General features: G+C 40.5%; 1 protein-coding gene across 9 annotated transcripts in view; it reads left to right on the forward strand.

The window, feature by feature from the left end:
* Nucleotides 1–19,648, forward strand: part of LOC107999596 (carbonic anhydrase-related protein 10) — a 215,566-nt gene that overhangs the window by 144,087 nt on the left and 51,831 nt on the right. For all 9 annotated transcript variants that reach the window (XM_062081780.1, XM_062081782.1, XM_062081776.1 and 6 more), the window contains one exon: nt 10,540–10,676. In XM_062081780.1, the coding sequence (XP_061937764.1) occupies nt 10,540–10,676 (137 nt within the window). The remainder of the gene's footprint in view (nt 1–10,539; nt 10,677–19,648) is intronic.

Raw genomic sequence — 19,648 nt, forward strand, 5'->3', positions numbered from 1 at the left:
GAAACAAACCTCATCGAACAAAGGGAAGAGCGTGGAAAGAAAGAAAGAAGACAAGGAGCGTACATTCGCGGCTTTCATTGGTCGCTCCCCCCCCCGATTCCACGAGGAGGAACTCTCGTTTTCACGGGGGTGAGAGAAAGAGATTTATCGGCTCCGTGAGAACACGAAAAGTGTCGCAGCCAACCAACGAGCTTCTGGTTCACCGTGGATGAACGACAGAGAGAGAGAGAGAGAGAGAAGGAGCAGGACTTTTCTGAAGCGTGGAAACTCATCGATCGGCGAACGAGGTTATCTCTTTTTCGCGATGGGGGGACACCCACCCATCTTCTAAGATTGCTGTTTGTTGCAGCGAGCTCGCCCGTCAAAACAAATTAATCGGGGATATTAATGAGGAAAGAAGAGAGGTGGAGAAGTGGAGGGGAGGGGGGTGAATTTATTAACAGACGAGGTAATTTAATTAAAAGAGTTGCGAGACGCGGGTTGATTTAACCGGATAGTTTATTTATTATCGAAACCATTAAGGGAAACTTTCCTTTGTTATCGGCAATATCGAATTATTTCTCTATTTTTCGCCTTTTTCGGCGACTTTCTTTTTTTTCTCCTTTTCTTTAGCCTCTTGGCTTTAGCCGCGATTTACCACGGTTTTCGTCGTGTTCTGGATATGGAAAGAAACGAGGTTTGTTTTGCACGGTGTATAACTGGTCGTCGAGAATTAATTGGAAATAAAATTAGAACCGAAGAAGCGGAGTAAATTGAGTGTTGGTTCGGCAAGTGGAACGTATCGATTGTATATCGATGAAATAGAATAGTGATCTTGACTCGTCGTCGCATATGATAAATATAAAATATAGATAATAACCAATTGATAATTGCAAACACCCATAATGAGTTATAATTCAACACTTTCTCGTTCCACGATATATTTGTCATTACAGTAATTTCATTTACCCTGTTAACATTTAATATTTTCTTTTTGCCTGGTAAATGAAAAAAAAAAAAGAGAGAATGAATATCGCACGAAAATACGTAGAGGAATCACTAATTACGATCGTAAAGTCGATTCGACGATTGGCACGAAGCCAAATCGTTCCCTCCATCATCGTCCACCACCGTGAAATATTATCCGAGAAAACATTTTTCCTTTCAACCTTCTTCGTCTTATATTCATGCTTTTATTTCGCGTCTACCTTACCCCTTTCCCTTCTCCCTTCCTTCTCCTCCTCCTCCTCCTCCAGCTCCTCGTTATTCTCGTCCCGCGCCCCCATTCCATACTTCCGGCTGCCGCTTTTAAGGCTGTAATCATTTTGTTTTTGAATATTTCATGCATATCGAGAGATTGATCCGGAATAGGGATCGGGAATTTTTATGGAAATGCCTTCTCTCCTTTTATCCTCCTCTCCCCCTCCTTCTCCATCGTGCTTTAACGTAAGTAAATCCCACCGCCTTTCGTATTTGCATACGTGACCGTGTGCGTTTCCGGAATGCCGCCACGCGTTCCCGACCTTTTCCTTTTTCCACGCTTGATAAAACTCAATCTGCAGATGCAAAAATCGGGATCCGTAAGAGATACGCGCGTGGAGCTTTGTACGAGGGGTCGTAATATTTTTTTATTCTAAGGATAGTTTTTTTTTTATTATGATTCGATTTTTTAATAGCTCTACAACCATTTACTTTTCAATTAATTTGATAAGGTTGATCAAGCTTCTTGATAAATTATATATCATATATTTATCTTTTGCGGTATTCCAGATATTCCTCCAAATCTTGCGTTCACAATTATCGTCGTGATCGCGGTAAATCTCAAACTTGGGGAAATTTTATTTTCACGGATTTTAATATATACCCTTGTGCTGCGTACAAGTTATTATTTATCTTTCGCATTGGCAATTTTTCTTATCACAATGGACGGATCGTAAGAGTTTGACCGAGGGGATATCGAAAAAGGAAGTTCACTGGTTTCGTCTGCTTTAAGAAAAGTATTTTCTTTCCCTGCGATATTCGTTGCCTCCATCTCATCCAGAGAGATATTGGCCGCTGTCTGTGCCTGGCTATCGATACGCTCTTATTTTGGAATCGAAAAAAAAGAGTCGCGCAATTCTCGTCCTCCCCTATATATATTTATGTACAATTATCCTTCCTAACGCTCTGTAAATCGAGTAAAACTCGCTTTAATACCGTGATTTGACATCGTATCCAAATTTAGCAGCAACAGATTCGCATTGGAATCGAGTCAAATCTACGATTCCAACGTGTCTAATTGTCTTCCCAATACTGCTTCATCTCCACGTGTTGCGAATAACATTGGTAACAAAATGGATAAAATTTGCACGACAATAAACGACTTGGACTAGCGAAAGAGAGAAGAGAAAAGAAAAGAAAAATCGACGAAGATTCTCCTCGCTATTTTCACCCCTCGCTTGCCCCGATCCTCGTCAATTATCGCACCCCATATTCCATAGTCACAATTCACAAGACATTCGTCGCTGCATTCCCTCCGGAGGGAAGACGGAACTCCCTCTCTAGAAACGGAAGAGAAAGCGGAAAACGGTGGAGGAAAGGTAGGAAAGAAAAGAGCCCTTCGAGAAGTCCTCACTCGTAACAAGATCCTCTTACGCCGCGGAAAAGAGGTTCTCTCATTTTACATTCGCCTCTATCGGCGTCGATCTCGATTCCAAAACGTCGAGAAATGGGGGGAGGATCGGTGCAGGAGCGGAGGAGGGGTTGGGAAGGCGTTCGCCCTTAAGGGATGGAGGAGGAGGTCCCGTTGGCATCGCGACAGCGCGCCAAGTCCAATTAAGATGTTTTTCAAGCAGGCAAGCTTTTAGCCCGCGGCAGACACCGAGGCGTCGCGGCGCCTGGCCCACCCCCTGAATTCATATGCATACATGAATACATTTCGCCCAATCAACTATCCTTTCCTGCGCGTATGGGGGTGGCTGGCGGTTTTTAGAAGCTGGAAAATCCACACGCTAATGAACGCCTATCCTTTCTCTCTTCCTCCTTCTCCCTTTAATCCACGCTACTGTAATTAGGCTTTTTCCAGGATCAACCCTCTTTTTCCAGCTCAAACTTTGGCCGAGATATCGCGACTCGAGGCTGACAGGGTTGATGGATGGGGGGTGTTTATAGGCTGAGGGGCCCAGCTTCGAATTGGAGTGGATGGTATGGGGATGAAAGTGTTGGGTGAGTCGTTTTTTCTATTTTTTTTTCTTTTTTTTTTTATTTTCGACGAAATTGGAGACATCATTTCGTGGAAATGAGGGGAAGATCGGAAGGCGAGATGGTGATCGACGCGAAAGGAGGGTTGTTGGGAAAGTTGTTTCCACGTGGATTAACGCTTTCTCGGAATCCTTTTGGCATTTCGGCATTTATTTTCCGTATTACGGGGATGGATGGGGTTCGATAGTTGGTAGCCTTGATAATTGTATGCAATTTGCCCCTGATTTTCTTTCCAGCGCACGATATACGAGCAGGATGGGTTGGGTTAAGGCCGATACATCCGTGCATTCGTTTCATTTATCATTGTTATTGAGGCGAGGATCGAGATTCTTTTCGAAGGAAGTATCCATTTCGTTTAAATGGTGGCACGTTAAGGATCGCTTTTGCACCGGATAGATGTACACGAAGGTTCGTTAATTTTTCGTACGATTTATTCGATTTCGAAATTTTAAAGAAATTTATGTATTCTCCTTATTTTCCACGATTTTTAACGTCATCCTTTTTCTTTCTTTCGCAAAATATGTTTTAAGAAAATAATACGAATACTTTATTCAATCCTTCTTCCATTTTCTTTTCCTTCGGAAAATAATTTAAAAAAATGTTGGACGAGTTTTTCGTCGAGTTTAAAATATAATTATACAGAGGCGGACGTTTATATTTTGAATCTTGATTTTTGTTGAATTTTTGCACGTCACGCTACGAGCACAAGGAGAAGAATTTCATTGGTCGGTCAGAGGAATGCCTCTGTCGGCCAAGGATTGACATTTCATTGTAGCCGGAGCAACGGTTTAAGCGCGGCGGAGGTGGCAAAGATTTATGAACAGGAAATGCCTGCAGGGATGGTTAGGAAATCTTCGAAATGGATATATTGTTCGAGCTCTCCGACCGGTGACAATCTCGGGGGACATACGTCTTGGTATACCATACCGTTTCGAAAGATCTCTTCGAATCGTCCGCGTGTTGCGAGAAATCGTCCTTGCTCCTGTCGATAAAATGTATCGAAAACAGAAAAATCGGAGGCGATATTTTAAAAATTATTGGCCATATGAAAATCTCTATCGAAAGAATTTTTCGTACGACGGATTTCTTTTTTGTCTTAGATACTTTGAAAAAATTATCCCTATCACCTGTAATTATTCGATCCTTAATAGATTTAAACCTCAACAATTCCCAAGCCAAGGAGAATAAATTCCAGGCGAAATAAATCAATTCCTTGACAACGCGGCAAGCCCAGAGAAAGAATCTTCCGAAACCTTTGCCCGATCCTTCTTCCCTCTCCCTTCGATTTATCGAGGAAGAACAACCCCTCGGGCATTTTTCAAGCCCGTCCCATCCACCGATTAATTGTTTTTATCGAGAAATCCCGTCGGGGCTAATCCGCCCTTGATTAATTCCATCCAACCAAGTCGTTCCTCCTTATCGAGTGGAATCTGGCGAACCCTCTCTTCCTTTGCCTACGTATTTCAACCTCGCCGATGGAACCGGTGGAAGAGAAACTCACTTTGCGAACTTGCGAATCCGAGGGGGTTGATTTTATTCTCCTCGATGAAGAACAGAGAGAGAGAGAAAAATCCTCGACAATTATTCGGCATCTAACCTGTGATTACGCCGTTTAACGAGGATGAACAAGTCGAGGGGTAGGGGAAAGGGGGTGTGTATCCATCCACTTGGCCTTGTCCGCTCATTAAGAATTATTAGGAGCCGCGGGAAGGAAAGGAAAGGATAATTAAAACAGGTGTCATTGAGGCGGTTGACGGAAGAGGAAGCGGATAAGGGTGGAAGCCGGTCCGCAAAGGGGTCCAACAACGATGTAACTACGAAGCTTGCTTCTTCTCGTTACGTGGTAGTCTAGGGACGAGAGGGTTGGTGGAAGACGGATGGATGGCAGCGATGGGATCGAGTGCAAGTTACGAGTGCAGTTTGATCGCAATCTTTCCCCTTCTCTCTTTTCTTTTTCTCTTTCAATATTTCGATAATTTAAACGAACATCTAATGACTCGAATCATTTCAATTACACCAAACTCACGCTGTTTTCTGTTATCGTAAAACGCTTGCAATACGCCTCCAACGATATACGTGATATATGTCTTATTTCATTTTCGGTCGAACAAAAATTTCAAGATCCGTTTTCAGCTTCACTTTTGACTCCCTATCCGCGATTCTCGCTCGTTCCCATCGCTAACCGCTTAGAGGAAGCGAGTGAGAAGGATGGGGACGAAGATAGGGGGATGGAAAACGCAGAGAGTTCCGCGAGGCTGTGTTGCCTTCTACACTTAATCACTTTTGCTAATTGCAGAATGATTGCTCCGCGCTTGAAGTTTCAATAATGGGGTTGTTACACCTCCCTCCCCCTCCCTCCCTGCCCCGAGAGTCTCGTAACCGGCGTGTTGTAACACCACGGCCTCTCTCCTGTTATCTACCTATCTACCCGCCACCCTCCCTCTCTCACTCCTCGCTTTCTACCTTCTGCCCCCTTCCGGCCCCCCTTCTTCCAGGTAGCTGATGAATGCCATAATAGTCTACCTGCCTCGAGGTGATAAGAAAGTAATCATTCCATCTGGCCGCCGTTATTCCATTAACTCGAAGGGTTCTCTCCGCTGGCCAACCCCTTCCACGACCTCGCCCCCTCCGTTTTGCGGGAAAAGATTGAACCTTGGGGGATTGGGGAAGAAGAAGGGGGAGGGGAGATCGTTGGTTGGATTCGTCAGAATGCTAATTATGCAATTATATCGTTGGTTAGGCGGCGAGGGGGGTTGAGAAGGCCGTTCTGAAAATGAAATTCTTGGGGGAGACGACGTTATATAAATATCAGGGGGTTAGTGTCGGCTTGCTTGAGGAATAATCGGCGCTTGGACGCGATACGCTCGAGCGGAATATTAATAAGTCGAAGGGGGAGGATTGGATTTCGGTCCAGGATACGATCCTCCAGTTTTAGATGTTGTTTAAGATGGAATATTTTAAATTTGGAAGGGAAATTGATCGTTGTTAATAGTTATTCTGCGTTAACGTGTGTTAAAAACGTTGTAGAATGTAAAAAACAATTTATTTCATTTGGAATTTTTAGGAATCGGTGGAATAGGAGTAGATGTTATTAAATGTTTAAAGAGATTCCAAGAAAGTAAAACGAATATATGATATTTCACGTGATCAAAGTGAACGAAACGAAAGCGGGTAATTTCGAAAAATTCAAAACATTTTATTAACAATTATAACATTTGCGTTTTTTTTTCAGCTTGTACGCCGTGTAAAGGGTAACGTGTACAATGCGTATTGATACGAGGAGGGGAATCAACATTGTACGTTTTGCTAAAACATAGAAACGGAACGTAGTTACGAAAAAAATATTTGGTAACGTATCGGCGATCGGGTTTTGGTGAGCTTGCCAATTCCGTTCGAGCAAACTTCCCTTTCGCAGGAAATTGGTTCATATTGTCGATTTTCACGCGTATCTCGTAACGTGCGCCGTTTGACGTTTCGTTGTAATACGCGTGCATTTTCGATACAACGTCGAGACCAAGTTTCTAAACAATTACATTAATTTTCGTATTCGAAACGGTGCCTCGCGTTATTGGAGAAAGTTCCACGGTTTTTCCTCCCCTCGTTTTGAAAACCTGTTTCATCTCACGCGGATCTTTAGGAAAGGAAAAAACTGATTGAGAATTTTTGTAGCATCTTTATCATCCGCTTAAAATTGTTGACGGAATAAATTAGATTTAATAATAATAATAATAATCAACTCTATTCAATTAAATCATTGTTTCTCTTAATGTAATCGACTTAAGGATTGCGTAAGAGGAACAAAAATCCTTGAATTTTTTAAAAATCAACCGTTTACGTTTAAAAGAGGCTGTAATATAATTTTCCTTGCGCCATCTTAATAACAATAAAATTTAATACGAACACGAAATTCAGATAAAACTTTCAAAAGCTGGAAACGAGTTCAGAAGTGCCATTAAATTAGTAGAAAATTCTCTTTCTACAAAAAAAAAAAGAACAATAAAAAAAAATAGTGGAATCGTTAAAGTGGAGGCGTTTGCAAGCATTCCGTCGACAGGATCGTTAAAAGCACATTTTTCTGCGACGAACTGTAACGCGTGGAAACGCATCATTTGTTATCATTTCGATAATAAAAATTTACGACTCTGTATCAAAAATATTTCCAATGTATTTTTTTTTCTTTTTTTTAATTGAATCGCAAAGAAAGGGAAGCAACACGTAATCGAGAGCAATTGAGGGTGAGAATCGCGGAACAAACGGGGTTAATTACGTCGATATGGCGACGATAAAGGCGAGAATACACCATTAAACAATCGCGCAATGCAAACACGTATGTGTGTGTGTGTGTGCGAACATCGGCATTGGCCCCGTAATTTTTAATTGCGTATCGTTATTACAATCGTCGACACGTGAAAGTCGCATAGAAAAACGTTAAGAATAATGGAAATTTCTTCAACGTGGAAAATATGATTCGATGAATGATAGTAAGATTGGTTGACTACTTCAAGCCTATCGATCATGCGTGAAGGAATAAAAAGAAATCAATAATTTTTTTCCAATCCCGTGAAAACATCGATCGAAACAAATGAGTTACCAAATAATAACTCTTAATATCTCGCTATCCAAATTTCATCTTCTTTTTTAAATCACTGGATCAATTTCCAATTCCCTCGATTATCGTTAACGCGCCTATAGATTATACTACTAGCCAATTAAATGTTAATTACATCTATAGGTAACAATATTATGCATAAAGTAACATAATTACATCGTTATTATCGTATATTTATATATATATATATATAATTATCCGAAATATTAACCATCACGAGTGCTGAAACATCGGTAAGCAGTAGAAGGAGGAGGGGTGAAAATTTTATCGTCCGTGCATATATCACGGGATATATTCTGAATTATTATGCATTAAATGAAGATGAGAAAGTATCGCGCGGAACACTTTGGCGGAAAACCGCCGCCCGGCTTGCATGGATCGTTGGTACAAGGGTCCTCTTTGTGTGCAACGTCGCGTGCCGTCACGGTGGCAAATTTCCGCGTTGACGTTGGCTGCCGCCGCGTCTGTTGTACGAGTTGTTTATATACGGGGCAATAATTTATTACTCGCCCTCGCCCACGACAAGCAAGGATCGTTAATATCATAGACGTCAGTGCGATGGAAGACGGGGAATGCGGGGGGGAATTGTATCGCGTTTTAAACGGGGGAGGAAGGGGGAGGAGACCCCTCGATTTTGGGTTTAATGGGTGTAATGATCATTTTCCTTCGCCTTTAAGTGAGATTTTTTCTTCTGTATACAAAACCGATTTTTGTGATATTCTTCTCGCGTAATGTTAAATTATATACGACGTCGAGTTAATATGTATCAAGTTTCACAATAAGGGATTATATAATTTAATATTCGATGGAACTTCTCTGGATGGAATTGGAGTGGAATTCAAAGGCTACTGAATTTCACAACAAAGGGTTAAAATACAGTGCTCTCAACATTCGATATTTCACTTGAGAATCGGGATGGAATTAAATTGAAAAGGTGAATTAATACCAAATTTCACAACAATGGGGCTCAAACTCGATACTCTCGATATTTGTCCCCCTCCCGTTCGAATTGGAGTGGAATTAAATTCAAAAAAATTTTCACAACGAAGCTTATATTCTCCATTAACTGTGAAAAAAAGTTGGCATTTCCATTCCTTCTCCCCCGCAAGTTCAACCGATATAAGGCGAAGGAAGGATTCGTTACGTTCTTGGTATCGATTCACGCGGGTAAAGTTAAATTTCTCAGAGGAGACGACGAGAAAATGGCGGCGAGGGTGGGTTGGCGAAACCCCCTTTTTTTTTTATCGAATAAAAGTTGACGCGTCAAGGTTTCGGCCGGCCGCGGCAATGGCATCATCCCATCCGGAAAAGTTGAAATTATAAAAATTTCAAATTTCCAAACGGGTGACAGACGACAGAAGACGTACGATTCGGCCGCCTGGGATGGCCAGTGTCGCGGTTTCCCTATCGAGCGTGCGAACTTTGCTCCAACTTCGAACTTGGAAAATTGGAAACCGTTGAAAAAAAAAGGAAAAAAAGAAAAATTGTTTCCTCTTTGATGCCTGGTGGCGTCACCGAAAAATAACTTCCTTTCCTGCGATCATTCGACGGTGGCTTGGTTACGTGTTCGTGCTCGTGGTTGCGGTCTTTTGAAAGGTTTTCGTGATTCTGTTTTTTTTTTCTCTCTCTTTTCTTTCTTTTTTTTTCGGTGACAGAAGAAGATTTGGAAATCGTTCGAATTACCGAATCGAATATGGAGGAATGTAAGTAAAAATGCATGTATCGTTGCAAGATACATATTGGCCGATTTAAATAATAATTGTATAACGTTTGAATATTTCAGTGAGTTATATAAAAATTAAAGATGAGTATTTATTGCTTTTTTGTAATCGTGATTGAAATTTGGGGAAAACTTAATCGATTTAATTTATATTATAAATAATATATTTATAAATTGAATAAATAATTTTATTTCTCTATACGATTACATTTTCAACTGGTTTTATAAAAAGTTGTGGCTCGAGTTAAAAATACACAATGTATACAAATCGTATTCTTGAAATATATCGAATACAAAAATATAAACGTGAAATATAAATTGCGTATGTTTATATTATAAGAGTAAGGCAAAATTCAATGACCGAGGCCGTATCGAAATATAAACAAAGTCGAAACGAGCAGAGGTGAAAGTACGAAATAAATTTAGTCGACACGTGGCCGTCGTACGATACGGACGTGTGTATCGATTTCTCTCCTTTCTAACAAATTTATTTTCGTCCAATATAATTAAATTTTTACATTGCAATAAATAAACAAGTAAGTGAAACTTAAATTGCCCCTTTCTGATATTCTATTTTTCTTTCCAATTCTTTTTTTTTTTTTCTTTTTTCTTTTTTTCTTTGCGTATTTTTAAGAGTTAACGCAAATGTCGCATTATTCAATAATTTAAATTCTAACTTTTTCCCCGGCTAAAATAATTTAAAATATTTTAAATTGGAATTTTTATAAATTTTTAATTAAACACAAACGAAACGCGATTCCATCCCGCGCGCCTTTTTCGTGAAATTTTATAATACAGAACGATTTGTAAAATTTCTCGAATAACAAAAGATATTTGATAAAATAACACACGGATTGCGTTCAATCTTCAAACTAAAACACAAGCTCGATTCGAAAGAGAATTATTTTGAAAATTGATACGTCATTTGTCGTAAGAAATCGATTGACTCGTGAAAATTAATCGTGTTTTTTTTTTTTCGTTTTGCTTACAGGACCTGCGTTTTGGGGACTGATAAATCCCCAGTGGTCTTTGTGCAGCAAAGGAAGGAGACAGAGCCCTATCAACATCGAGCCTGACAAGCTTCTCTTCGACCGCCACTTGAGACCCGTGTTGGTCGACAAACACAAGGTAATTTATCCACTGTTCCCCTTTCTTCCCCTTTTTTCTCCCTCTCTCCTCCCTTTCCTCTTTCTTTTTTCTTTTTCTTTTAACTCTCGTTGCGGTACTTTAACTACCGAAACGATCCAGAACCGCATTCAGAAGTAAAGAAGGATTCGACTTGAAATGACTCGAAAGTTTTGATTCTCGCGGCTTTGTCTCGACAAAGATCCTTTAAAATACCTTTGGTTGGTTCGCTGGTAGCGCTTTTAAATTTATTTTAGCGTAATTTCCTTTATTCTTTCGATATTTTTAATATTTGAAGAGGAAAATTTCGAACGAAATAAAGACGAATCGAATAAGAAAGGACGGATAGATAGATAGATAAATAACGATAATATTTCTTTTTCATTGTGCATTTCTTAAATAATTATCCCGCGACGTGTATTTTTCGTAAAATATTTTTCGAATGTCCAACATATCCGGCAGCCAACCGTTTCAAACGAATCGGAAAAATAAAATTTATATCGGTCGAAAAGAAAGATGAAGGAAGATTTCAAGAGTGAAAGTGAAAAATAAAACGCGGACACTTTCGATTCGTTGGAATCGGTTGGAATTCGAAGGGAAAATTAACATTTTTTCGGATGATTTATTTTACTTGGATATATCGGGTATCGCGGCGAGACGGTTGCACGCGAGTAGGTGCGCTATTCCCAGAGCTGTCGCCGGCTAGTAATGGATTTTGAATTCACTCTGGACCGTTCTCCACTTTCTCTCTATCCATTTTTCACCGAGAGAAAAGAGAAATAAGGAGAGAGAGAGAGAGAGAGAATTGGTTAGTTCGATGATAAATCCATTAATTACATATCTCCCTGTTTAACATTCTTCTTATTCGTATCTCCATACCTCGTGAGATAAATAATAATCTTTCATAATTTTGGAGTATCAAAATTTTAATATTTTCTTTTCTTTTTTTAAGTAGAGTTTCTTTGCAAAATATTGAGAAAAATTATATCGATTCCATCGGGGTATAGGGATACGAATTTCCAGAATGAATTTCTCTCTTAAATCATATCTTATTACACAATTTATCTAATCGCAGTTCACGTCTAGATTCACCGAGTCCAGATCGCTCGTTTCAATTTTCTTGATCGACAAAATAGTCACGTGTATTACGAAGTTCATTGAGAAATATATCATCCTTTTTCGATGAAATAAAATAATCACGATCGAGCAAATATGATAGTTTATTTCTTCGAAATAATAATAATTCGATTAATCGCGATAATTTCGCGGGATTAAAGTATTTACAGATCACTCGATTTCGATTAATCTTAACCCTTTCCACGCACAATGATGGAATCGCGAAATAAGGAGGGGAAGGAAAAGAAGAAATATATGGGTCTCTCGGTTTCATCGTCATTCGTTTCCCTTCCGCTCTTTCGTCGGTTCTTGTTTTATCGAGCGTGTGGATCTCGCTCGTGGAAATTAACGCGGCGCCCGATTTAACGCGGGCCTCCATTTCCCTCCCCTCCCCTCCCCTCTTGCGATTGATGCGCCTCGCCGCCTCGTGACGAGCCACGAATAAATATTGTAAATCTCGTCGATGCGACTTGCGAACAACGCCGTTTGATTAATCATCGAACTGTAATTAATCGGCAGTCAGGGGCGTGGCTCGAAAGGGTGTGCGATTTTATCTTTTTTCTTCTCTCCAAATATTTTCATATTCGTGCAAGAGTTAAATAAAAGAATGTGTGTATATATGTGCGTATATAGGGAAAGGAAAAGGGGATAGATTCGCTTTGCCAGGTTGAATATTCATTCGAAGGAGGAGATTGAAATTTTACTTTTCAAATGCAAGGATAGAATTCGCTAGAGCTTTTTTAGGGGTATCTTTGGAAATTTCGTCTCCCCTTCTTTTTTGGACGTTCTTTTCTTTTCTTTTCTTTTTTTGATAATTTTTCAAAAGATTAAACAAATGTTGAATTTTGAATTTCGTTATTAGAAATTCGTTCTTTCTAAGAGAGATATTTCTAAGAGAGTCAGATTTGAATCGTAACTCGCTTGCTTTATTATATTATGAAAGATTAGATGGACGTTAGTGCAATCGATTACGGGTATAATTCTTCATCATGATTCTTCGTCGTCGCGATAAGCTTGGAGGTTAATCCTCGGAGGAATCGTAATTTCGAAAAATTTCTTATCAGATAAAAACGTATCCATCGAGGGAATGTGGAGAGGCGTTTTCTTCGTTATTATTGTCATTATTTCTCTTCCTTTTTTTCTTCTTCTTCCATTCCTATCGATCGATTAATGTCCTTTTCGTGGAACAACGTTGTTCCAACGTTGCGCGCACACACGTCTCGTCTCGGATGCGTGGCTTTATCACGTATTCGCGTGACGTAACGCGACACGAGAATTTCTACGTCTACTCGAAAGTGCAGTTGCGGAAATTGTTTTATGGAAATCGAGGGCCGCTTGTAACCGCTTGTGGAATAAACGTCGATACAGTTCGACAACAGCTCGAGAATATTTAGGAAGGACTGACGTGCGCCATTACCGATTTCCCCGATGAAAGGGCCGAATGAAAGAAAATTTGTCGGAGAAAATAGAGAATTTTTCAAGAGAGAGAGAGAGAGAGAGATTTCTTTACGAGAATAACTTTTTTTTTTATTAACAAATTCGTAATTCAATCGAGAAAATTTCATGAAACCATACGTTTTAACATCTTCCTTTGCGGACAATTTACTGGCAATTAAATTTTCGCGAGAGATATTCTTCTTTATCCCCGTTACATTATATTTAGATTTTTTTAAACTCGTCCCACAAATAATATCGACTTGTTTAGAAAAGAATAATAATGATCGTCGTTAAAAAGGAAACAACGAAGAGTATAGAAATGGAAAAGAGGAGGAAAGGGGAATCCGAAGCAATAACGTCTCGTTCGATTGATCCAATCCGGGGGAGGGGCCATTTCTCGAAACAGACAGAGGGGCAGCCCGGGTTGGAATCGGGGCTTCTGCTCACGTGTCTGCAATCATCGGTGTCAGCTGAGACGGCCACGTGATTCGTTTCTATCGTTTCTATCCGCGATTCGAGTTAGCGGCACGTTTCGCGTACGGGAAACGAAAAGGTTTCGCCTTTGAGGGATTCCTACTTTCGTCTGAAAATCGGACAAAGCGCACGTGTGTTTCGCGTTTTAGAGGAGAAGGCGAAACGTCGTCGTCGCCCTCCCCCACGGTTTCCTTTGCACGTGGATGAAAAATGGAAAAATCCTTTGTTTCGAATGCTTATTTTATGAAAAATTCTCCCTCCCTCTCTCTTCGTAAAGAGCTAGGTGCAAATTGAAATTTGCGAATACTCGACGAGATCTCTTCGTTTCTCGCTTTGACGCAAAAGTTGTATTTGCGCGACGTGGTAATAGATGAAGTTCGAATTTTTAGGTTGAACGAGTTTCGTTGGCAATTTATGCCAATTGGAATGTACAATTTATCGTGGAACAGTCATTCAATAATTGAAGAGCGTTGGGTCTTTAGTCGTTCGCTCCAAGTAGGCTTGCTGTTTCTTAATGGATGATCGTATTACCACTGTTCTCCATCGAAATTAACCGTATTAACCGCTTTGGTTAATGCTCGCTCGTCCCAGCTTCGTTGTAATCAACGAAAAATCGATATTTTTCTTCGACGAGATCATATGTATGTATATATATATCGTATCACAAACGAGGAGCCATTTACACGTTAATGCAAATTCGGTTTGATTTTATTTCCGCGTTCCCGAAATTGTCGATCATAATTAAAAAATGCGAAATATATTTAATATCGTCTATGTTTAATTGCTGTTGGTAATGTAACGGAGAGGCGAGTGTTTTAATATCGATAATGCGAATATTGAAACGTTGGATGATATTAAAAATTTGCGAGAATATTCCCGGGGGAGGGGGGAAAAAATATTTCCTCCTAAATTCCATATTTTATTTTAAACCGGGAACGCTCCGTATGTAATATCTCCGTATACGTTGAGCACCGACCAAAAATACATTTTTTCGCGAATAGACGTTATTTGAAAAAGTGATCTATAAAAAAAGAAAAATAATAATCGTCGGAAGCAACGCTCGAGGTTTCTACTCTCGAATCAAAGAGTGTACTCCTCGGGGAATGCTCAACGTCAACGTTCGCCTCGCCTCGTTATACCATTAATAAATCAAGTTTCGAATCTTTGAAAAAAGAAAGAAATTCCATATTTATACAAAATTTCTCGAGGAACAATTGTTTTCGATTGTTTCATCATCGAGGGAGAAACAAGTACACAAACTGTTTGTACGAATGAGGAATTGCAAGACAGAGGATTCGCAACACCGTGCACGATGATGGAGTGGGTGAGAGGAGGAAGAGGAAGGGAAGAAAGAAAGGAAAGAGGAAATAGGAACGACCCGTGGTTCGACGAGTGTTGAAAGCTACTTCGCCAAGTGTTATTGTTTGATAAACTCAAAAATGGCGGCGCCTCTGGTTCGTTTGAAGTCTGGCACGGTTCCGCGAACTGGACGGGGAACAATGAGGTGCCACGCAAAAAAGGAAACCAACCAAGTCGTTTAATCATCGAGCCGCCTCGCTGTTATTTTTATTGGCTGCTGTTCCATGTTTATGTAAGGAAACTTTTTTCGTTCCTCTTTTACTTTTCGTTCTCCTTTCACGCTTGTATCGCTTGGCGCCTCAACGTTTATTTTTAACTGGCGAAACTTCGATTGCGTTAAGAAACGCGTTTCCATTCCGACGAAAGTTCGAAGAGCGATGAATTAATTATAAAATATTCTTTGTAAAGTTATACCACGAACGTGCGAAACGTTAAGAATTTGGAAACAATTTCGAAGGTGAAATAATTGGCTGGGTTATATTATTTCTTTCTCTTAAATAGAGATTTCGTCCTTCCAGCATTTCGAGAAACAAGGAAAAATTGGCGCGAGTCTCGTTGAAACGAAATTTTAAAGTTAAAAGCTCTTTTTAAATTTCACGCACAGTAAGATACAGATATTTCTCTGTCAGAAAATGTAAAAATCGTATCTTCTAACCGATACGAATCGAGAAAAAGATTCGAGGGGGTGGGTTAAACAATGATGATAGCGAGAAACCACGTCTCAAAGCGCATCCGATGAGAATGCGGCTATTTTCGAAAGATCGACTTCTGCCCCAAGAAGTTGCCACTTGCTTGGAAGAAGAGCGAAAGGTCGAGGGAAAAGAAGGAGGAAACGGAGGGAGAGTAAAGAGGGGGTGAAGAGCAAACGATCCCCTGGATGCGCGTTTTAAACCTTTTCACGGGCATTTCCGTGGAAGGCACTTTGTGCCCTGCCCTACAAATTCGAACTATGCGCGTTTCTTTCGACCACCCTTCCCGTCCAAAACACTCTGCATAAAGATGAAACGTTCCTCCGTGGAAATTCCGCGGGAATCTCGTCGCTTCGTAGAAGAAGTTTTAAAAAACGTCGCACGAATTTTTCTAAACTGTTGCCGTTTCGATTTTCGAGGCTTTTGTATCGAGATTGGGTCGAGATTCGGGAGCGATCGTTTTGACTATTTCCTTCTTTTTTCTCTTTTTTTTAATCTTCTTGGAGCGCTTGGAGAGCAACAGTTGCGCAAGTTCAAGGGAAAAGAAATTCTGGAGTCGAAATTACCCATTTGAAAATTCTATCGCGGTGTTTCTCGAGTGGAGGAAAATAATCGTTTCTCTTTGATTACGATGATAGCTGTCTTCGAAGCTCTTCGAAAGTAGTCGCAATGCTTTCAAAGTTTGTTTGGAAAATTTTGGAATCTTTTATTATATCTCTACTTCAGAACTGTTCCACTTGAAATTGACTCCTGATCCGAAATTCGATCTTTTCGATTATCTCTTCTTGGTCTAACGACACCTAATGGTCTAATGATTACTGTCTTCAAAAAATATCTTCTTAGGATTCGAATTAATCCTGATAAATTTTTTCAAAGTTCAATATTCCCCGTAAAAAAAAAAAACAACCAAATGGCAATTCGAATAAGATTCTCGCACGTAATTCTCGTATAGGCTTAAGTTTCCAAATTTTCCAAACGCAACACAGTGTACGCCGTTATCCGCGCAAATTATCCTTGGATTATTAATGCGACAAGTCTCGCGTGTCCGCGGAATTAATGGGCTGTTTAGAATATTAATTTCTAAGGAAGTAGCGCGATACACAGGCCCAAATGGATCTGCCCTGACGCATCCCCCCTAATGTAACTATTAATCTTATACCCTCCAGGAGCGTGCGAGTGCGCAGCTCGACAAAGGGCAAAACCTTGATACCCATAACTTGTGTTTCGCCTCGTTTCTGTTTCGGCTCACGTGCCCCCTTCTCCAACCTTGCCTGTTACACGTTTTGGTACACTCAGGTGAATTACAGCGTGGAGATAATCCTGTCGAAGCAGCGAGAGTTTTTGTTCCCTTTCTTAAGATTTATCGTGGCTCTATCGTGGCCCTTTATATTCGAAAGAAAAACGGGCGCACGTTTCTTCGTAGCTTTTTTTTTCGGACAAAATTATCGGATTTTCAGGATTGCCGAGATATATTTTTGTTTAACTTCGTGTATGACGATATGTCGAGCGGTGGATTCGAAGTCGAAAAAGTAGTTAAAAATTGAAGTAGATTGGGGTACAAAAAACTTTCAGGATGAAGTGAGATTGAACGAGGTGTGCAAATACAGGGAATACATTAGTAGGAAAAATGTTAATTCCCTCGAGATCGAAATTGATTGAACTTAAGTTCTCGTTCGCCAAAAATTAGAGACGATTCAATTGACGATAAACGGTTGAAAATATAGAAAGAAATTACAAATATTCGTATCGAATATTTAGCTTATATAAATCGATCACCGAAGAAGACCGAGCTTTCATCTGGAGAATCGAATTATCGACTCGAAACCGCCAATTTCCAAAAATTGCAAAATGTCCCCTCTGCGCGAATCCCCATCGGCATTCGCAAATCTCTCCACTGGAGATAATCCAGATAACGAACAGACGAACGGGGCAAAGTGAAAAAGCAAAGCGGAACCGTCGTCAGCCTTAAACCGGAAGCCGCAGTGACGTCACATCTGCGCCCCTGCCCCGTTCCATTTCGTATTCTCTCCTCATCCTCCTCGCCCATCCACCGATACCATCGACACGATTCATCCCCCGAGCCAAGCCTCGAAACTCGGCTCCCCAAAAGGGCGAAGGAGGGAACCGACCAAAGGGGAGGGGAGGGTGGCTTCACGTACACCCACGCTGAATTTATACGCCGTTTAACCCGGTTTAAACTTTGGCACTTAAATTAAACAATAGAACGAACCGCCGACTTCGGGCGTACGTCTTCGGCCGATCCCCCTCCTCCGATTTCTCGATTCGAGCCTCGACTCCTCTCCCCCTGACGTTGTCCGACAAGCGTGATTTCGCGAGATTCGAGAAATTTTTCGAAGGTTAGCCACGAATCGGCTCTGTTTTCCGTTGCGGATGAGGAAAAATTGGGGCGTTTTTGAGATGTTTAAGCAGGGGATTAATTAAACGAAAGAGACGTTAGTTCTGTTTGCTTTGCGGCAGAAATATCCTTGGTAATATTAATTATCCGGATAACGAAAACTGAAAATTATAGGAATTTACGTATTTGTTTCGAATTATTGTATAATGTTTCTTTGAGAGATGATGAAAGAAATCAGTATTAAATTCTAAAGGAATAATGATTCGAGATCGTGTATACGTTAAACTCGCTCTCTCCCCCGCGCAGCAATTCTCACAAATCGATTAAAATCCCACTTACCGTGGAGTAAACCGGGCGAGTAAACGACAGAACGAGCCAGAACGGACAGAAACACACGGAAATCTTCTCACTGCGGGCTTAATTTCTCCAACTCACGTTACTCGCGTGACCCGGGTGCAATTTTAACAATATATTTTAACAATATATTGGGGGGAGGGGAGTATCCGCGAGATGATCGATAATAACGCGTGGCAGGGGTAATATTTGCCGGAATTGTTACTTACAATTTATTTGAAAGCTCCATCCGTATCCTTTTGTATCCTTGTCCGTTATGGCCCCGTCCTATTCTATTTCCCCGTGCATTCCATTCTCGCACGGCCCCATCCTATCGTTTCAACTTACGTGGACCTGTCCCATCTGATCTCGAACTTTATCGATGGATACGCACGAATATTCCACTTGCTCTTTCCCAAAAAAGAGAAAAGATAACAAAATAGGAAGATGAAATAGGAGAAAATGGGAGGAGGAGGTGTACGTCATCCTTTTCGTCCTGTTTCGATATTCGTTTATGGGGGAGAGGGAGAAAGAAAGATGTTTGAATGTACTCGAGGAGATAATAGCCGCGACTTTCTAAACGTTTGGTATGGAGAACTGGGTCTCGTTTACTCGGGGCAACGCGATTCTGAATAAAGGGCGGCCCATTGTTCCGCCTCTTACTTTTTCCTCGCGAAAGAGAATCCGAATCGGAACCGCCATTGTTCGAGAATAAACCGAATATCCGTAACTGGTATCGCGGCCAGGCAAATATTCCTTTTTCGTTTTTCTTTTCCTTTTTCTCTTTCAAAGAAAGCGCGCGAAGAGTTAATTGGAAGAATTGATCGTAAATTATTATGTAGCGTTCTTCTTCTTCTTCTTGAAGTGTAATAACTTTTGGAAAAAATAGAATTTTGTGCCCTTTCTTTTAACACGAGTAAATTAGACCGTGCTTAGATAACACGTCGAAAGTATAACAACTTTTCTTTAAGTATATAATATATAATGCGGGTGGAATTGATAAGTGGGTTCGAATTGCTAAATAAAATCTAAAATTCGTTATTAGTTTCGAATCGGAGAAACAAACGTCCCTTTTCAACCAATTTTCTTCGCCCATCGAGGATCGAGGTAATCGAACAGGTATCTCGTTTCCGATAAACGGTGGCCGAAGAGAGGACGGCGCCGCCGCGTATATAAATCGTCGTAACTGTCGCATAAATAGGGGATGGTTG

This window comes from Apis cerana, linkage group LG11 (genome assembly GCF_029169275.1).
Source record: "Apis cerana isolate GH-2021 linkage group LG11, AcerK_1.0, whole genome shotgun sequence".
Lineage (NCBI taxonomy): Eukaryota > Metazoa > Arthropoda > Insecta > Hymenoptera > Apidae > Apis > Apis cerana.